At 46.3% G+C, this 16,077-nt stretch overlaps 1 protein-coding gene across 5 annotated transcripts in view; it reads right to left on the bottom strand.

Annotated features, from left to right (window-relative positions):
• syt14a (synaptotagmin XIVa) overlaps positions 1-16,077 on the bottom strand; it is a 52,657-nt gene that overhangs the window by 23,059 nt on the left and 13,521 nt on the right. For 2 of the 5 annotated variants that reach the window (XM_029258421.1, XM_029258423.1), the window contains exons 2-3: positions 11,934-11,981; positions 1,108-1,260 (exon numbers count right to left, since the gene is read on the bottom strand). In XM_029258421.1, coding sequence (XP_029114254.1) covers positions 1,108-1,260; positions 11,934-11,981 — 201 coding nt within the window. Of the gene's footprint in view, positions 1-1,107; positions 1,261-11,933; positions 11,982-16,077 lie in introns of those variants that run through there. The other 3 variants (XM_029258419.1, XM_029258420.1, XM_029258422.1) reach the window with 2 other exon arrangements.

Here is a 16,077-nt window from a genome sequence, read left to right as displayed (position 1 = left end):
TTGCTGTAACTTCAGGGCTTCTCCAGTGCAAAGTAGAGGAAAAAAAATCTCTGCTGAAAAACTGCTCAATGACACAAATACAGCCACACAGCAGCCAAAATATACAGTTGTTTTTAAACAGTTGTTACAACCAATACGTAGCATTTCTTTTATGTTGGGAACCAACAATTTTATGGAGCCAGCAAACGTATTGTCTCTCAGACACAGTTCCAAACCTATTAGTGTCTCTTTGTAAGTGTGTCTGTCCCTCTCCGTTCTCGGAAATCCTCACCTCTGCACGTGGCACCAGGTGACACCAAGCCATTCAATCCATGGCTAACTTAGCTATCAATCACATCTTGTTACTATGGTAATCAATCTGTAATTCCACCACCTTCTCTTCTGTGCCGCTGATAGATCATTAACACAGTGCAACCTCTCTCCTTCCCGTCCCTTACTGACCACACTATCTCGAAGGGAAATTACACGCACCACAGTAATTGCTATCCATGCAGTTCATTTAACGGGCCAAAATAGCTAGGATAATCAACTAAAAATGTCCCCTTAATGGGAGTAATGGGAACTGCTGAGGACACTAATGGTACATCACCTCACAGCTACCGCTGCCTCTCTGGCTACTGTAGCTCAGAAGACCGCAACTGAATGAGTTTCTCTATAACATGTATTACATTCCTTTTTACTGTGCCCTATTCAGCTCAGTGCAGTATTTACTAAAAAGTTTGTAAGTAACATTGTCTGCAGAACTTTAGATCAGTCTTGACTGGGTGATCTCATGAATGTGTTTGATTTAGTGAACCTGTTGGTGAAGGAGGCACTCGCCAGCATGTTGCTCTACATGAGCTGCCACGAATCCGATTCTTCTTAGAAGCTGCTAATAAGCGCACTCCTATTACAGTCTCCACTGTTGACAGGTCTCGGCTAAGACCTAATTCCATTCTGTGTGATTCAACCCTACCGGGTAAGATGGGTTTCGCCTTTGAAGCTGCAGGTATGGAATGACACCAGTGTCAGTTGTGCCTTCTCAAAAAACAGCAACGATAAAACTTTCACATATGCAAGGATGGACTTAGTGTTCATGACCAGCAGACGCACTATTCTTTAATTTACCTTGAGAATCCTTGTTTTTCCTGTATTCATCCAGACAGGACAGCTCCCCTGTGTTCTCTAAAGACAGCTTGTTGTTAAGGTATAAAAAGAGGAGGATCATCAAGACGATGAAGAGTGCTATGGCAGTCAGGAACCCCAGCGCCTCTGGCGATACTGTAGAGAGAAGACATAATTGATGGAGAAACAGTGAGATTGTATACAGGAACAGACCAGTCAAGCTCTGCTTGGACAAAAAGTGATTGAAACAACAGTTTGCCTTCATCCTTCATGCATTTAAGAGAACATGTGAGATCAGATGATGGTTTTCATCTCACCATCTACATCACTCTATTTGTAAGTCAATATCATTAGAAACAGCGCCAGGTTTAAACCTTTCCGGTTAAGCCATCAGTTATCGCTGTTTCAGTGAATGGTCTGGGCTCAAGCATTTCAATTTGAGGAGACCAAGAAAACAGGTTTATGGTCTATTGACTGAAAGAAAATGAAAGAACTTTTCTTAGTATCTGAGTAGACATAAGCAAGAGTTCATCGTGGGACCGTGAGGATCACAAGCAAGGTCAGAAGGTTCAGACATACAGTGAATCATCTCCTACACGCTTGATATGCAAATAAACAACTGACCCTGATTTCCTCCTGGCTGTAAGAGGATTGAGATCAGCTATACTTCTTCGCCCACTCATCTAACTGATGGCCCCAGTGGAGCTCTGGTACGATGAGCTGAGGTAAATCCCCTATTTCATGGTTCCACCAAAGGGATCTGCTCAGAAGCAGTGATTCAAAGGCACAGCTTCCCTTCAGTGTGATGTCCATCAAACCCTTGACTGCCTGCATCAGGTGAATTGGTGCTGGAACAGAAGAAATTTTCTTGGGAAATAATATCCCCTGGAGGAGTGTGTGAGCTGCCTGTTTTCGAGCCTCCAAATGAGCGTCTTGGTGGAATGGCAGCTGTCCTGCTGCTTCCCTCTGCATCAAGCATCTTTCCTGACGGTGAAACCCCTACCTCCTGCTGCTCAGGGACACTTAGCCAGAAGATGTTATAAAAGGTTGCTCTTGAGATTGCTAAGGCTGCTGTCTCCTCTGCTGTTGGTTGTCACATTTCACACAGCAGTTCACTCACCCCCTTTGTCATGATCATTGACTTGCAGAGGAACATCAGTGCGTTTGTATCTGGAACACCTCCATCTGATCACAAAGGTGTGGGTAACCCTTATGTTACGTTTGAAATATCAAGAAACATAATTAACCTTGCTTTATCCGCTTGATACGACTTTTCCGACTTCTATGAGAACCGTGTTTTATTTTAGGCTAATTTTGTGGGAACTCTGTGCTTCGTGACCCGATTATTTGCTGCAGATGTCATCAACAGAAAATTTTTCATAAGGTCTACTTGGGGTCTCAGAGGCGCCAGCTATTAAACATGATTAAATGCTATGGATTTTCTCATGCTTTGATGCTCTGACTGGTGCTGATGGTACAGTTGGCTCAATACAGCCGCACGCAAATAAATCTGGACAGACGCAAACTTCCGGAAGAGGAGAACATGACTAGTTGGCAGCCATAAGGGAAATCTGGGAGAGGTGGGCCAGCAATCACCCCTGTTCTACAAGCCATGTCTATGTCGGAAAGTTGATGAATGTCCGTTAACGTTCAGAGAAAAATATCCCTTTCAGCAGCATACACCCAACAAGCATGCAAACTATGGCATAAAAATATGAGCAGTTTAAAGGAAAGCTCACAAGACTGAGAGCTGGTAGTGTAGTGGTTAGAGCTGCTGCCTTTACATTTAATTATTTAGCTGATGCTTTTCTCCAAAGTTCCTTATGGTGTTAAGGTTATAGTTATTTACCAATTTATATAGCTGGGTAATTTTATGGGAGCAATTTAGGATGGGTACTTTGTTTAATAGTACTACAGCTGGAGGTGGGGCTCAAACTTGCAACCTTTAGACTCAAAGTCAGCAGCTCTAACTGCTACACCACCCACTGCCACCCTTTGGGCTGGAAATGTTAATATCTAGTCAATCTGTATACAGAGATACACAACAGAGATATATAATTGTTCATGTACAATCCATATAACATTTACACCATGAAATATTTCACATTTTTTGGTGTTACAATGTTTATGGACATTTACAGGCTTCATCACCTCTCTGAAATGCACACACCTAGCTTGTGGGGAGAAAAAAGGATTAAGGTTCCAGTCATTTTCTGTCAATAGAGTTTCAATTACTTTATTGGAAAGGAAACAAACAGTTGAAGCAGTAAAAACAGGTTAATTCTGAAATTACTATGATTTATACACATATAGTATTGGGGTCTCAGAGACCTCAAGCAATGAGGAGGTAAAGGGAATCTTAACAAAACATGAGGGCCAAGAGTAATAAAGACTCTAGAAGTCAGCCCCATGTTTCCTTTGTCTGTTGAGGGAAACTTGATAGGTATTTAGCAGTCCTCCCATCCACCTAGTTACTCCTAATCTACCCACCACAATCTACAGTACATCAAAACGTCTTCCACCCACATGTCCCCGAACACTAAAGTAGTAGGTATTTTAATCATTCCGTGCTCCTCTCTCTTCTTTAACTCAAAGTTTTCCAGTCTAAGCAATCAAAATTTCAATAATAAGACATACAGTATGTTCAAAGTCTCAGAGCCTTTGAGAAAGTTCTGTTAGTGCAGTCAATAAACCTTATAAATACTGTCAAGGTCTCTCTACTGTGGTAATTTGATGAGTGTGATTCCCCTGCCAGTACACGTTGTCACAGTGCCTTAACCTGATGGCACCTGGACATTTAATCGGGAACACCATCCTTGTCTTCCACAGAAGTGATTTGTACAACACCTCCCGTATCAAGCGGATTCAACTCCTTGGCCGGCGTGTCAGGAGCCAGCAGGAGGCCCAAGGCCAGACCTTAGTTTAAGCTGTGTCAAAAGGCAACGTGAAAGAGACATTCGTTCAATTCACCTTCTACAATTTATCCAGAATGGGATAGACGGAAGGGGAAGATACAACGATGCAAAAGCAGTACAGTTAGGTTTGTGTATGTATTTGTGAGCATGCGACCGTGTGCACCCTCCCTCTTCGGGGAATTATGAAAAAGAGCTCAGGCATTTGCATAAAAATAAGGTCTTTGGCAGAAAGATCTGACAGAGGGACAGCAACCTCAACATGCTGTTCAGCGTCAGTTTTCGTTGCCATGACAACAAGAAAGCGAGCCTTACCCGGTTGGCATAAAGGTGCATTCAAGAGACTTCTTCTAAACAGAAACACTAACATGAATAGAGACTCCAAAGTGGATATGGGGAATGCCGAGAATCCTTTTACTGTAACCGCCACCGGAAAAGCCCTTCAGCATCACAGTGCCTGGCTTCTCATCCATCTAGAGAACAGCAGACGATGGCGAGTGCTACATGCCACAGCACAAGATGGAACACCGGTATATATTTTCGAAAGGATTGAGAGACTTCTGAATGAGAGGGAGTACAATCGTAAGACGAAACAAAAAGCAAAGATGACAGAAGAAGACAGGAGCTCTCATTTCCAAGCCAAAGAGCTTGTGTGTTTCTCTGCTGACCGCGCAGTAGTCCATAATTCCCTCCTACAATCCGCTGCTCCGTAAATATCCAAGCGCACGGGCAGGGGAGGCAACGGAAGGAGCGAGCTAGGAACCCACACCCTATTCCAGGTGGGTCCGAGCACTGGCAAGTCCCACACCTGCCCAGCTCCTGAGCCCGAGGAGACACGAGCACAACGACACTGTGCTGTATGTCAGCGCAGGCTGAATTATTCAGCGCACAGACGGGACGCGATACAGTTTCATACATTGTCAGGTGTCCCTTTGCCATGGTTTCAAACACCACTCATTAAACGACTGAGTCACCTTCACTGGCCATACTAAGAACGTATTAGTGGCAATTACACGCAAAATTATTATGAGGTAAAAGATACCGATACGACATAATGAAAAGGAGAGATGACACGTAGAAAAAGGCCCATATTTACGAAAAAAGACACCTTGTCCGTCTCCTCCATCCATGCACGATCGCCATGATCCCGTCCTGCATGTTAAAAACCATTATTTGCAAGAGAGTTTTGGGGATTTCAAAGGGAACTGGGAGGGAACAAGGATTTTATGGGGGCAATGATGTATTGTTAGCTTGACACTAAGACACAGAGATACAATAAACATGGATCTTAAGACAACGACCAAGAATTCTCAATAATACCAAGGGTTCATTTCCCCTCTGCTGTGAATACTGCTGGACAGAAAACTGACTGAAGCATCCTTTGAACAGGGATGGTTATCCTGCCTGGTGGAACTCATTTCCAATGTATTATGGAAGTCTATTTGGGGCAGCCAGTTCTCAAGGGAGTAGGATGCTGAGATTTCTGCCCCAAACTCACAGATATGCTTAGCTGCACTCCGATAACAACCCCCGCACTCCCCCCTTGGTGTGGAGACCACAGAGAGCAGACAGGATGGGGCAAGGCAGTAGGGACAGGGATAGCAGCGCAGTTGATTTTGAATGCGTCCCTGTGAAGATACAACGTCTTTTCCATATTTAGTGGAGTTCCCTACGGATTTAATGGCGCCACAGAGGTGCAAAGTAAAGTCGAGAGGTTCAAAGCAAGAAACGGGTTGGGGTTATAAGAGATTATTTAAAAAAAAAAAAAAATTGCATGTTCACATCCTGCATCATTGGTATCCCCACTATGAAGTGTTTTACTCCCCTTAGCAGGATCATTAAAAATCCAACGTCTTCAATGTTCATCAAAGCATCTTCCAAATCAGTCACTTTTACTATTTTAAAAAAAGTAGTTTATGGCTCCAGCTTACACCCTGTGAGCCCTACTGAAAGAATCTGCTTGCTTTGGCTGCACCACAGTCAATGGATGACAGGCAGTGCAATATCAAAGCCCAGTGCTGTGCGCTCTCAGGGCTCCACATCAAACAGACTTGGACGGGCCTTTGACATCAGGCATGTCTCTGCTGTTGCCAAACCTCTGGATCGTGAGGTATTGATGGGATTGACTGAGGTCACCCAGCAGGGCTGTGAAGAACTGGCATAGTGTGCGGTTTCATCGTACCGTTGGGCATCCCCCAGCATTTTTAATTTATTCTGAGTAAAATGCTACATGAGGGATGTTCTAATTTTGCTGGGGTTAGATCCAATGGGGTGAACAACTGGACTCTACACAAATGTAGGTAGCACAGCGGTCAAGCAGGTAATGGTCACAGCATCTGGGCTTCGGATTCGGACCTAGGGTTCGATCCGTGTTCAGATTAAACAGAGTTTGCACGTTTTACCCACGTTCATGAGGGATTCCTCCCATAGTCCAGAGAAATACATGGAAAAAAGTAATGGTAAGACATTTCCATAACCTCCCTTATCCTGGAAATTATTAGAATGGTCTCCACGAATCGACATAGGCTCAATGACACTTACTCTTACATTACCATAAACCATTGGGTCGTCCAACACACCTGGCATAACAGAAGCACAAGTAAAGCAAATTGCATTTCTCTTGCTTTATTAGTTTAAAAATATATATTAAAATCATCTGGTAAAGAAGTCCCTCACAATTCCTGGCAACATGAATGACTTAATCTTTCCCAGGAAAAACTTTAGAGTTTATGTTTAAAAAAGGATCCATATTTAGCTTTTTTTGGCCAGTCAAAGTAGTCGACGATTGAAATGATAATCCAGTTGTTCCTGAACCTCTGTAGAAGTGCGATACTGGATATGTCACCAATAACGCAGACGGGGCTGTGCTGTAGGCGACCTCCGGCCTCTCAGATTTTTCTAGGACTCTTCCAAAATACCACCGCTGTTCATTAAACAAGAGCTCCTCATTGCAAGGAGATGGATTTGGTGTTTTCCATCTGGGACACACCTGTTCTTGCATATTCCACAAACTGAAAAAATGAAAAGGATAATGAGAGACCGAAGGGGGCTACCTCTCAATCTACCCACCTCCCTAAATGAAATGAGCGCTTTGGCTCCGTTTATACAAAACATACTTTTCGAGAAGCTAAGCTCTGTCCTTCTTCAGGATCCCTTCAAATCTTAACCCTATATATCACTCAGAATCAACTAACTTGACAATACCCGCTAGCTGAAAACACAGAAGTGCAGGTGTGACGGCTCCGGTGGATTCAGGCAGCACCGACCACCCCCACGCAGGCAAAAGCCGAGGGCGTGGCCCTTGCCACCCACCTGCCACACAGCGGGTCCCCCTCACTAGCTGGTTTAGTTGATCGAAATTGAAGTCAATGTCCTTTGGACCAGAAGGTGGGTAGGGTATCGGTATCCTGTGACCCGGCTTGGGGCACAGGCCGCCAGCGAGATCTCTCCAGGCATCCCGGTCCTGAACCGGTCTCTCGAGTTGTCTCCAGGTGTATCCCATCTGCTTCATGTTTTGGACCAGTAAACTGTACAAAATGGCTAAAGGACTCTTCCTGTCCCCGTGATGCAGTCCTTGATACCAGGCAGGCATTTAAGCAGTTTTTTACCTCGACTGTGGCGACAACAGCCAACCTGTCCCTCCTCGCAGAGCCGACACCTGTCCAATCCTTTCAACCATGAGAGAAGTATCAAACCTCCAAGGGATTTAAGCTCGGATGACTAAGAGCACTAGTTTGCTAATGATCATTACGGTAACGGAAATGAACGATAAACAAACACCCTCCGAGAGACCGAATTAGCCCTTTATTTACGTTCTCGCAGGAGGCATAAAAACATCAACCCCAGCCATGCAACATCAGCATGTACAGTATGTTGCTGCCCACACATTTTTGGCATGCAGAAGATCTTCAGTCCCATGACACAGCGTTTTTTAAAATTCCCTGATGGGAGGGTCACCCCTATCATGAAAATGCTCCAATCCACTGGGCACCAGTCACCCAGTGCCTTCAGAAAGCTTCCTTCACCGCTGTTCCCATTAGCAGACCTCAAATACAAAAAAAGCTTTCCAGAGGCTCCTTCAAGAGCCACATTCATTTCCTTTTCATGTTCACTATCTGCGTCTGAGTATTAGATGTAATTAAACATTTATCCAGCTAATGGATTCATAATTAGAGACAGTTTTCTCTGGCCGCTTAAAGTCGGAAACCATCCTTTGATCCGCTGAATTTCATGCTCCAAGAAGCCAGTGCTGCACACCAGGCCTGACCAAATACAGAGTTTTACTGTGTGTGAACCATGCTCATTCACACAGCAACCACACTCCTGTTTCAACAGCCATGGAACTCCACACATCCAGTGCTCATAGGTATCCTAGCAACAGTCGACCGCGTCAAAACCTGCTCGCCCTGCAAAGGGTCACGGAGAAACACCAGCAGACCGCTTTGGTTTAAAACCAAAATGATCAGAGAAAAATAATACAGAACCTGCCGAACGAGCGAATCCGGAGGACTGACGTTTGTGTTGTGCGTGAACCCCGAACATTGAGAATTTTTAAAAGGCACCTGTTGCTGGACCTCGAGCAGATATCAGGCTTCCCGAGATAAACACGACAGAGAAGGACGGTCTTGACGATAAGGACGACAGCCAACGTTTGACAAAGCACCGCTTGTTTCCCCGGTGGTGCGGAACTAAGGGGCGTTTGAGATGGTGTCTGATACTCGCGGCATAACGCGTCACTAAAAGCGGTCATTTGGCCACATCACAATGATTTGTGCACAAGCCATCGAACAAGGTGTCTAAGGTGGTTTACAGCCGGAGGGCAAGCCATTTACTAAAACCAACTATCGGTTAAAAGCCTGAATATCCCTGAGATTCAAAGCAACAAAACAAAAGCTTTTGAGCTTGGAGAAACATGCTATACGAACCTTAATACGTAGCTTGACGTGCAACGGGATGAAAAAGTGTAGCGATTTTTCAATGCAAGAGCCGTCCCTTTATGCAGGTTTGAGCTCAGCTAATAGACTCATTTACTGAGCGCTCCTCAAAAACACACAGGGCGTCGGAGATAACTGACAATAAGAACGGCTCGAGGGGCTCAAAAAATGAGACACTCTTATTAAGATGTTCCAGTTTCGCAACAGGCTGAAATAAAAGCTGGCGGTGTTCCACGCCAAATGATACCACAGGGATGACGTGCGAGTCGGCGTTTCAAACGGGATGCTCGAGTTGTGTCGCATTTCGGAACTCACCAGAACGACGCAAGGATGCCAAACAAGAATGTGTGGACGCATAAGTCATATCTCATGTAGCGTCTCCCCCCATCATCTGATCGTACTGTGGATTTGGTGATTCACGTCGGCAGTTTTCACGAAATCGTGTTTTAACTTCTAAACCCAGGGCGTGACTTTGACGCAGTATCGTGAACTAAGAAATCGATCGCCATCAATCTGCTCGCATCTACAGACGTGCTCACCGGGAGCGGTTCTGTTCGTAGAGGGTACTCGACAACAAATGCTGCGACAGCTGTAAACAAGTGAGATGCCATAGAGAATTTTTCCACCTGGGTGTTTCCACTCTCAGATGGTCTCTCTGGCCCGCTATGCATTTTGTTTCTCCATCAAACCCTCAGGATCTGCACACACCCAGAAGCCAGAGCCAAGGACACTTCAGAGGCCCCACGGGATCTCCAAGGCTCTATCTAGCCCCTGGAACTGGCCAGCCAGAGGAGCCTCGGTGCAGATGAGAAATCCAGAGGTAATAAATGATTCAGACTGAACTGAAGCTTGCGGGCTGCTCAGTCGAGGCAGATGTCTCTCCTTCCGTCGCGTCCAAGCCGGGCGCTTTCCTTCCCGCACTTTCTGACAGCTCGCATTCCCTGCAGCCTCGTGCGAGGCTCATCTTTTCAACGTCTTCGTTCTTCTCCTGCCCGATGACAAGAAATGGAGCGTACACCGAAACTCAACTCCTTCTCGGGAGATGGCTGTCTCTGAGTCGGGCGGGAGAGCACAGGGCCGCCTGGGGTCGACAAACCTTTTTTCATTTCACTCTTCCCAATTCTCCTCATTCAATATTTAGCGCTGCCGGTCTCTGCTCTCCGTTTCATCCTGGCAGCGATTAAGCGCTTCTCACGAATACCCAAAACCCGATAACCTTCAGCTGATCCACATCAGAATTCATGCCGGACAGAACTGCGTGTAGCTCGTGGCGCTCAACGATTTTTTTCCAATTCCGTCTGAACAAGGTGGCTCTCCTGGGGTTGGCACTAGCAGTCATTCAGAAATTATACATTCTCAATTCCTCAGAGCTAAAGCTTTATCTATTGCATTGACAGAATTGTATCTTGGACTGAACGGAGTTTCAGCTTGGTCGAGTGCAGTGTTTCAAAGATGTTTTGCATTTTTGGTGCACCTCGGTGTCGTGACTCGGTCGGGTCTTCAACGTGGTTAACGACCGGGTCCAAACCACCTACAGCAATCCACGGGAACAGGAACCGGGCGCCCTACCAGCGGCCTTGTAGGGATCCAGTTCGACAGGCATAAAAGGCACAGGATGCAATCTGGGCCAGCAGGAAGCCCCCAGAGTAGAAGCATCTGGTGTTCTTTGCTTCTGTCACAATGAGGGCAAGGAGACAATGACCCTGTCAAGGAAGATCGTGGAACGAGACAACCGGGGGTGTCCTCTGACTTACTTTAAAACCAAACTTCAGCGATTAAGAACGCTGCTTAACGAAGGTGCGATCTGCTGGAGTGACGCCAATCGGGTCACCGCCGCTGCCCTTCAGTCAAATGAGCAGAGGTGGGTCGCTTGGGTCGCGTCCCAGGATATAAAGTTTTATCTCTGGAGACAAAACTGGGAAATGAATTGACGGAATGAGCCCAGGTCACACCCGTGGAGGTGACAGTGCATAACGAGGCCACGCGCACGATCTCCTTATATAATAAATATTATTATTATTATTATTATTATTATTACTGTTATTATCACTTGCACTGTTGTTACAATTACCATGAATTAACACAGACATCAGAAATATCCTTGCGATCATCGTTATAATTACCGGCACACTTTCTGTCTGCTCTCGGCACTTGGCTTCGGCTGATTTCGTTGGCATGGAGAACGTCGCCCTCATTTCGAAAGATCGAACCTGGTCCAGTTGCAGACCGAACACAATGGCCGCCGGAACCCACGTGGGCGGGACGAAGGCGTCTAATAGAGGCACACGCACCCACTCGCATCCCCACACATGCAGGTCCGCACAATGTTCGGGCCAAGTTGGTTCGGAGCCCTCTGGGCTGACTCATCGGCACTCTGCCGGCAGAGAGCAGCTGGCATCGCAGCCATTACCATGGCGATCGACGCTCGCTCGCAGACATAATTATCCCCTCCAGATCCGAGCTAAACATCGCTGCTAGACGCATAAGTCCCAAACAAAAACATCTAAACGCTTTCAGTCTCACTGTTTCACCAAGCAGCTCCTCTGCGCTCTAAAACCGCGGCGGTGAAGGTTCCGTCGACTGAGACGCGACCGAAGCGGCAGAGACAGCGGCGCACGGCAGCGTGATCTATTGTTACAGTGACTCGGTCGGGGTTTCGCTCGGAACGAGGTAAATCGGTGCCATGGCCGAGTGAGGCGTGTCACTCGGGTGGGAAACTTTTCCCGAGGCCCGTGTCATTATCTGACACTTTATTTTCACATTTATTTACGTAGCTCATGCTTTTCTCCAAAGCAGCTGACTATGTTAAGCTGGATATAGTTATTTCCCATTTATACAACTGGATTTTTTAAAGAAAAAATTTACTATACATCAAGCAACAGAGAAGTGGAGGTGGACCGATGTCGGCAAAGGGATTTGGAGTCAGGCGTCGAGGTCAAAGGGGCAGAAGGGGTGGCAGCCAATCTCTACCTTGCCTTCTTACCTTTTCTGATGCAGATGAGCTCATGTACTCCACAGTTACGTTCGCCACCTGTGAAGAAAGTACATTATTAATGACGCAGGCCTGCAAGGACGAGATGCGAGAAACTGCTCACACATACGGCCTGAAACAAAGCGCCGTAGGACGTGTACGCATTTCTGTGGCTCACGGCAGAAACTCAGAAGACGCGTGACGACTGACCGTCGACGCCAGCGACCGTGGCGACAGGACGCAAAACAACTAATGCTGGACAGCGGGAAATACAGCAGTTAGCACAGCAGTCAAAGAACCCAGGTTCGAATCCCACGTCTTGCTGTGGTACCCTTGATCGAGGTATTTACCCTGACTTGGCAGAGTAAAAATTACCCTGCTGCATAAGCGGGTGAATCACTGTAAGCAGCTTATTGTACATCCCAACCCTGTAAATCCCCTTGGAGGAAGGTGTCAGATAAATAACGGTTAACGAACATCTAGCAAATGGTGTAATGCGGCCAGCAAACTCATCCGCACGTGTTCGGTTCGGCAAAATTCCCTGCTGGAAACCCTCCCTCGGGTCAGGGTGCGCGTCCGCTCTGCGGAAATCTACGTTTCCCAGTAGAGGTCGGGCCATCTTGGTGTCCGGTGTCACAAGGGCGCTGTCTGATGACCAAGTGGAAATGTACAAGGTTCATTAGAGACGGGCTGATAAAGACTGATGAGACATGAAATTGGATTTCCAAACTGTGTGTGTCTTTGCCATTTGGCTTATCTAATTTCCACTGCCTTGCACAGCGGGTCTGACGGGGATGTTTACTTGGAGGCGTCTCAGCGAGGGCCTGCAATGGTAGTTTTTCACTGCTTGTGACACATGTGCAGCCAGTCATGTCACACTATACGTCCTCAGGCGCAACAGAACGTACAGGGTTACTTGAAAGTGTGCGAAGCCCTTTCGTCCCTTACTTTTACCACAAAACGGTTCTTGAATGAGAATCAGTGTTTCCCATGTGACATAACAGGTGTGTAATGATCAACTCCATATGTTGTTCCCTTTAGAGAAAATCGTGTGTGTAGTAGAAACACACAAGTAGAGCAAAGGTGTAAAAATAAGTGAAGCCAAAGTTGAACTGGTTACACCAGGTAGGTAAGTAGGATCAGTGTTGTAAATCATAGTCATTTACTCATTTTAAGATTTAACATTGAGGTTACACAAGGTTATTTTTTTCATTTTATACAAGATCAATGATCATCCCTGTAGGGTTCACATACTTCCAAGAAGAAATGTAAGTGTGTTAGTATTTATTAGCAATATTAGTAATTAAGTTCCAGTCTTTGCCTTTTAGGACTGGACAGGAGGAAGATTATGTCGCAGACCAGTGAAAACATTTTTTTCAAACTTTTCATAAGACAAGAAAAATACCTCCATGCTATTATTATTATGCCAATATTATACAGTCACCGATTCCATACAAATGTACACCAGCCAATTCATGCACAGTACAGCACTGGATCTGAACCTGGAATTACTCAGTCTTTGCTTTGGAGGAACTTTCCATGCAGAATTTTTCCTGTTTGGAAACTCATTATAACTACCAACAATTTTTTTGCATAGGACTGTAGTGTATTTCTGGTTAATTTACTATGTTTGATGCTTGAGTTCACTGTAGTATCTGTTTGCAGGGAGTACGGAGGTGCTCTTATGTCACAATGAAATTATGCAACGTAGCCAATCAGAGGACAGCTGTGCCGTGGGGCTAAATCCATACGGTGGCCTCGCGTGACCCCCCCCCCCCCCGCCGCCCAAGACAGTGGTCTTTGACACAAAGGGAAGTCATCTGACTGGCGATCGGCGTCTCCAAATGTGGAAGCGCATTGCTCCTCCGAAACATCAGCGGGACAACGCTGAGGTCGCACCGCACATCCTCCGGATTCTTCCGAAGCCTCCGCACGTTCAGCCTCGAGGGCCGTGTCTCCGCGCGGGGAACCCATTTCAGAAAGGCGAGAGTCGAGGAGAAGACGGCTAAGGTACAGGGACCGGGCGGAACATCGGTGTTTACAGGCCTGCGGGGACCTGACGGAGGCCCCGTTAACCACAAGCTCCGCCGAAGGGGTTATGTAAAAACTGCGGAGTAGATAAATAACGAGACGGTCCTTTGCTTTCTGTCCCACATTCCATCCCCGTGCTCCACGGCAAAGCCGTGCAGAACTTGAGCACCCGGGGACCGGGACCCCCGCAATGATCACAAACCAGGTGCGATGAGCTGAGGGCGTTTGGTCCCCGTGCCCGTCCTCCCGGAATGCCACCCGTTTAAACACTCAGAACGGCGCTCTAGAGTTTCTCGCCCTTAAACTGTATTTAATTAATTATGCAACATACTGGCAAGCGATCTGGACACGCTCATTTCTCCGAGCGCCGTCCCCGCAGATCACGCTGCAATTAAATATGTCCACTGGACAAATTTTATAACATATTGGAAGCGCACCGAGACACACGGCACTGTTTCGCTGTTACTCGTTTCGTTAAGATGAATATTAGAATAAAAGCAGATGTGCAGGTCAGACCCGGTTCCCAGAAGGGGACCTCGCTGCTCCTGGGTTCGACTCCCCTTCAGCTAGAGCTGCAGATGGTTCAGTTTACACTCCAGACACACGTTGACGTGTTAATCTTTGGTAATTTTAACTACCCTTGATATCGGTGATGGTCAAGTGGATATTCAAGCCTCTGTGAGGCTGATGCCGTTTTCCATTGGGTCTTTTCTGACCTCAGTCACCTCCCCTCCCCTGAGGCTGGGGGACAGCTAGGGCAGGTTGCAGAACGGACACAGTTCAGGAGTGAAAGGAGACCCTCGAGCGCTGACCGTAGTACCCCGGAGAAGACCACTTTCAGACCCGCTTCACTGATCCGCGCCTTCCCACCTGCAGTCTGCAGACCACATGGCCACTTCAGCACATACATTAACTTATCCGTTACTAATCCGTTGCGGTGGAACGACCTCCCCCTGTCGCTCAGAACTGCTGAATCTCTGTCCACATTCAAAAAGGGTCTTAAAACTCGCCGCCTCCGTGATCTAAGTTCACGTAAGGTGTAAATGTTCGTGCGCTATAACTTTAAGATCATCCCCAGACAAACCTTTACACAGCTGCTCCTGTAACGCAATATAAATATTTATATGTGTCTCAAAAAAAAAAAAAAAATCACTACTAGGAAGGTGATTATAAATCGTCGATAACTGGATAAAGTTTTATGCAGCTACTTGTGTGATGATCATTGGTTCACATTGCGGAAAGAAAGAAACTAACTGCACTTAAGAATCGTGCGTCTGCATCTAAGCGTCTCTTTCTCCAAATGCGATGAATACGTTGCATTTTCTCTGAGATGTTCGTCACTTTGGAGAAAAGCGTTTGCTAAATGAATACATGTGTATGTGATGCAAATGTAACTTTTCCGCGGCCGCGTGGGACGTCGCCGTAAGCCGAGCACGTCGATGTCAGCGCCGCCCTCGCCTCCAGACGGACGAGGTCAGGGTTAGGGGGAACACGGACGTGCGATGCACCGCGGTTCGGCGTGACGCCCTGGATCGAGTGATAGTGTAACATTAACACCGAGCTGTCGAGTCAGGACTCACGTGGAACCGATGGGCTGGAAACACACATCTATTACATTTCTTCCTGGGCCGGGGCCTGGAATGTGTCACGGTCACGGCGATCCGCCCGTACCGTCTTCACACACGCACCTGACATGTTGCTCCTTGCTTCTTTCTGGGAGTTTTCTGTGTATTTTATGAAGCTGCTGAGCTCGATGGACTTAATTCAGTTTGGAGTTTGCGGCAGGTCAGAGGTCAGACTTTATAGCAGCGAAAACATCACTGAACAGAAAACCTTCTATACTGAGAAAAACAGCAGCATGTTTTTCTCCTTTCTGCAGATCATAGAAATACTACTACTTATAGTCCTTAAATTACAGTAAATCATTAAATTTAATTTTTCTTCTTTCTCATAAGAATGCCAATAGAGAGGAGCATGAGACTGGTCAAACAAAGCAGTCCAGCCAATAATGGGTGACTGACTTAAGTTTTTTTTTAACGAGTCGGCATCTTCAGCCTCATTTATCATGTCAGAAAAGAACTTCTTGGTGCAGCTGGTCTATGAAATTCCAAGATCCATCTGAGAA

The sequence above is a fragment of the Scleropages formosus genome, chromosome 15, assembly GCF_900964775.1.
Source record: "Scleropages formosus chromosome 15, fSclFor1.1, whole genome shotgun sequence".
NCBI lineage: Eukaryota > Metazoa > Chordata > Actinopteri > Osteoglossiformes > Osteoglossidae > Scleropages > Scleropages formosus.
Note: the sequence above shows the minus strand (reverse complement) of the source record. Positions and strands in the feature narration are given on the sequence as shown.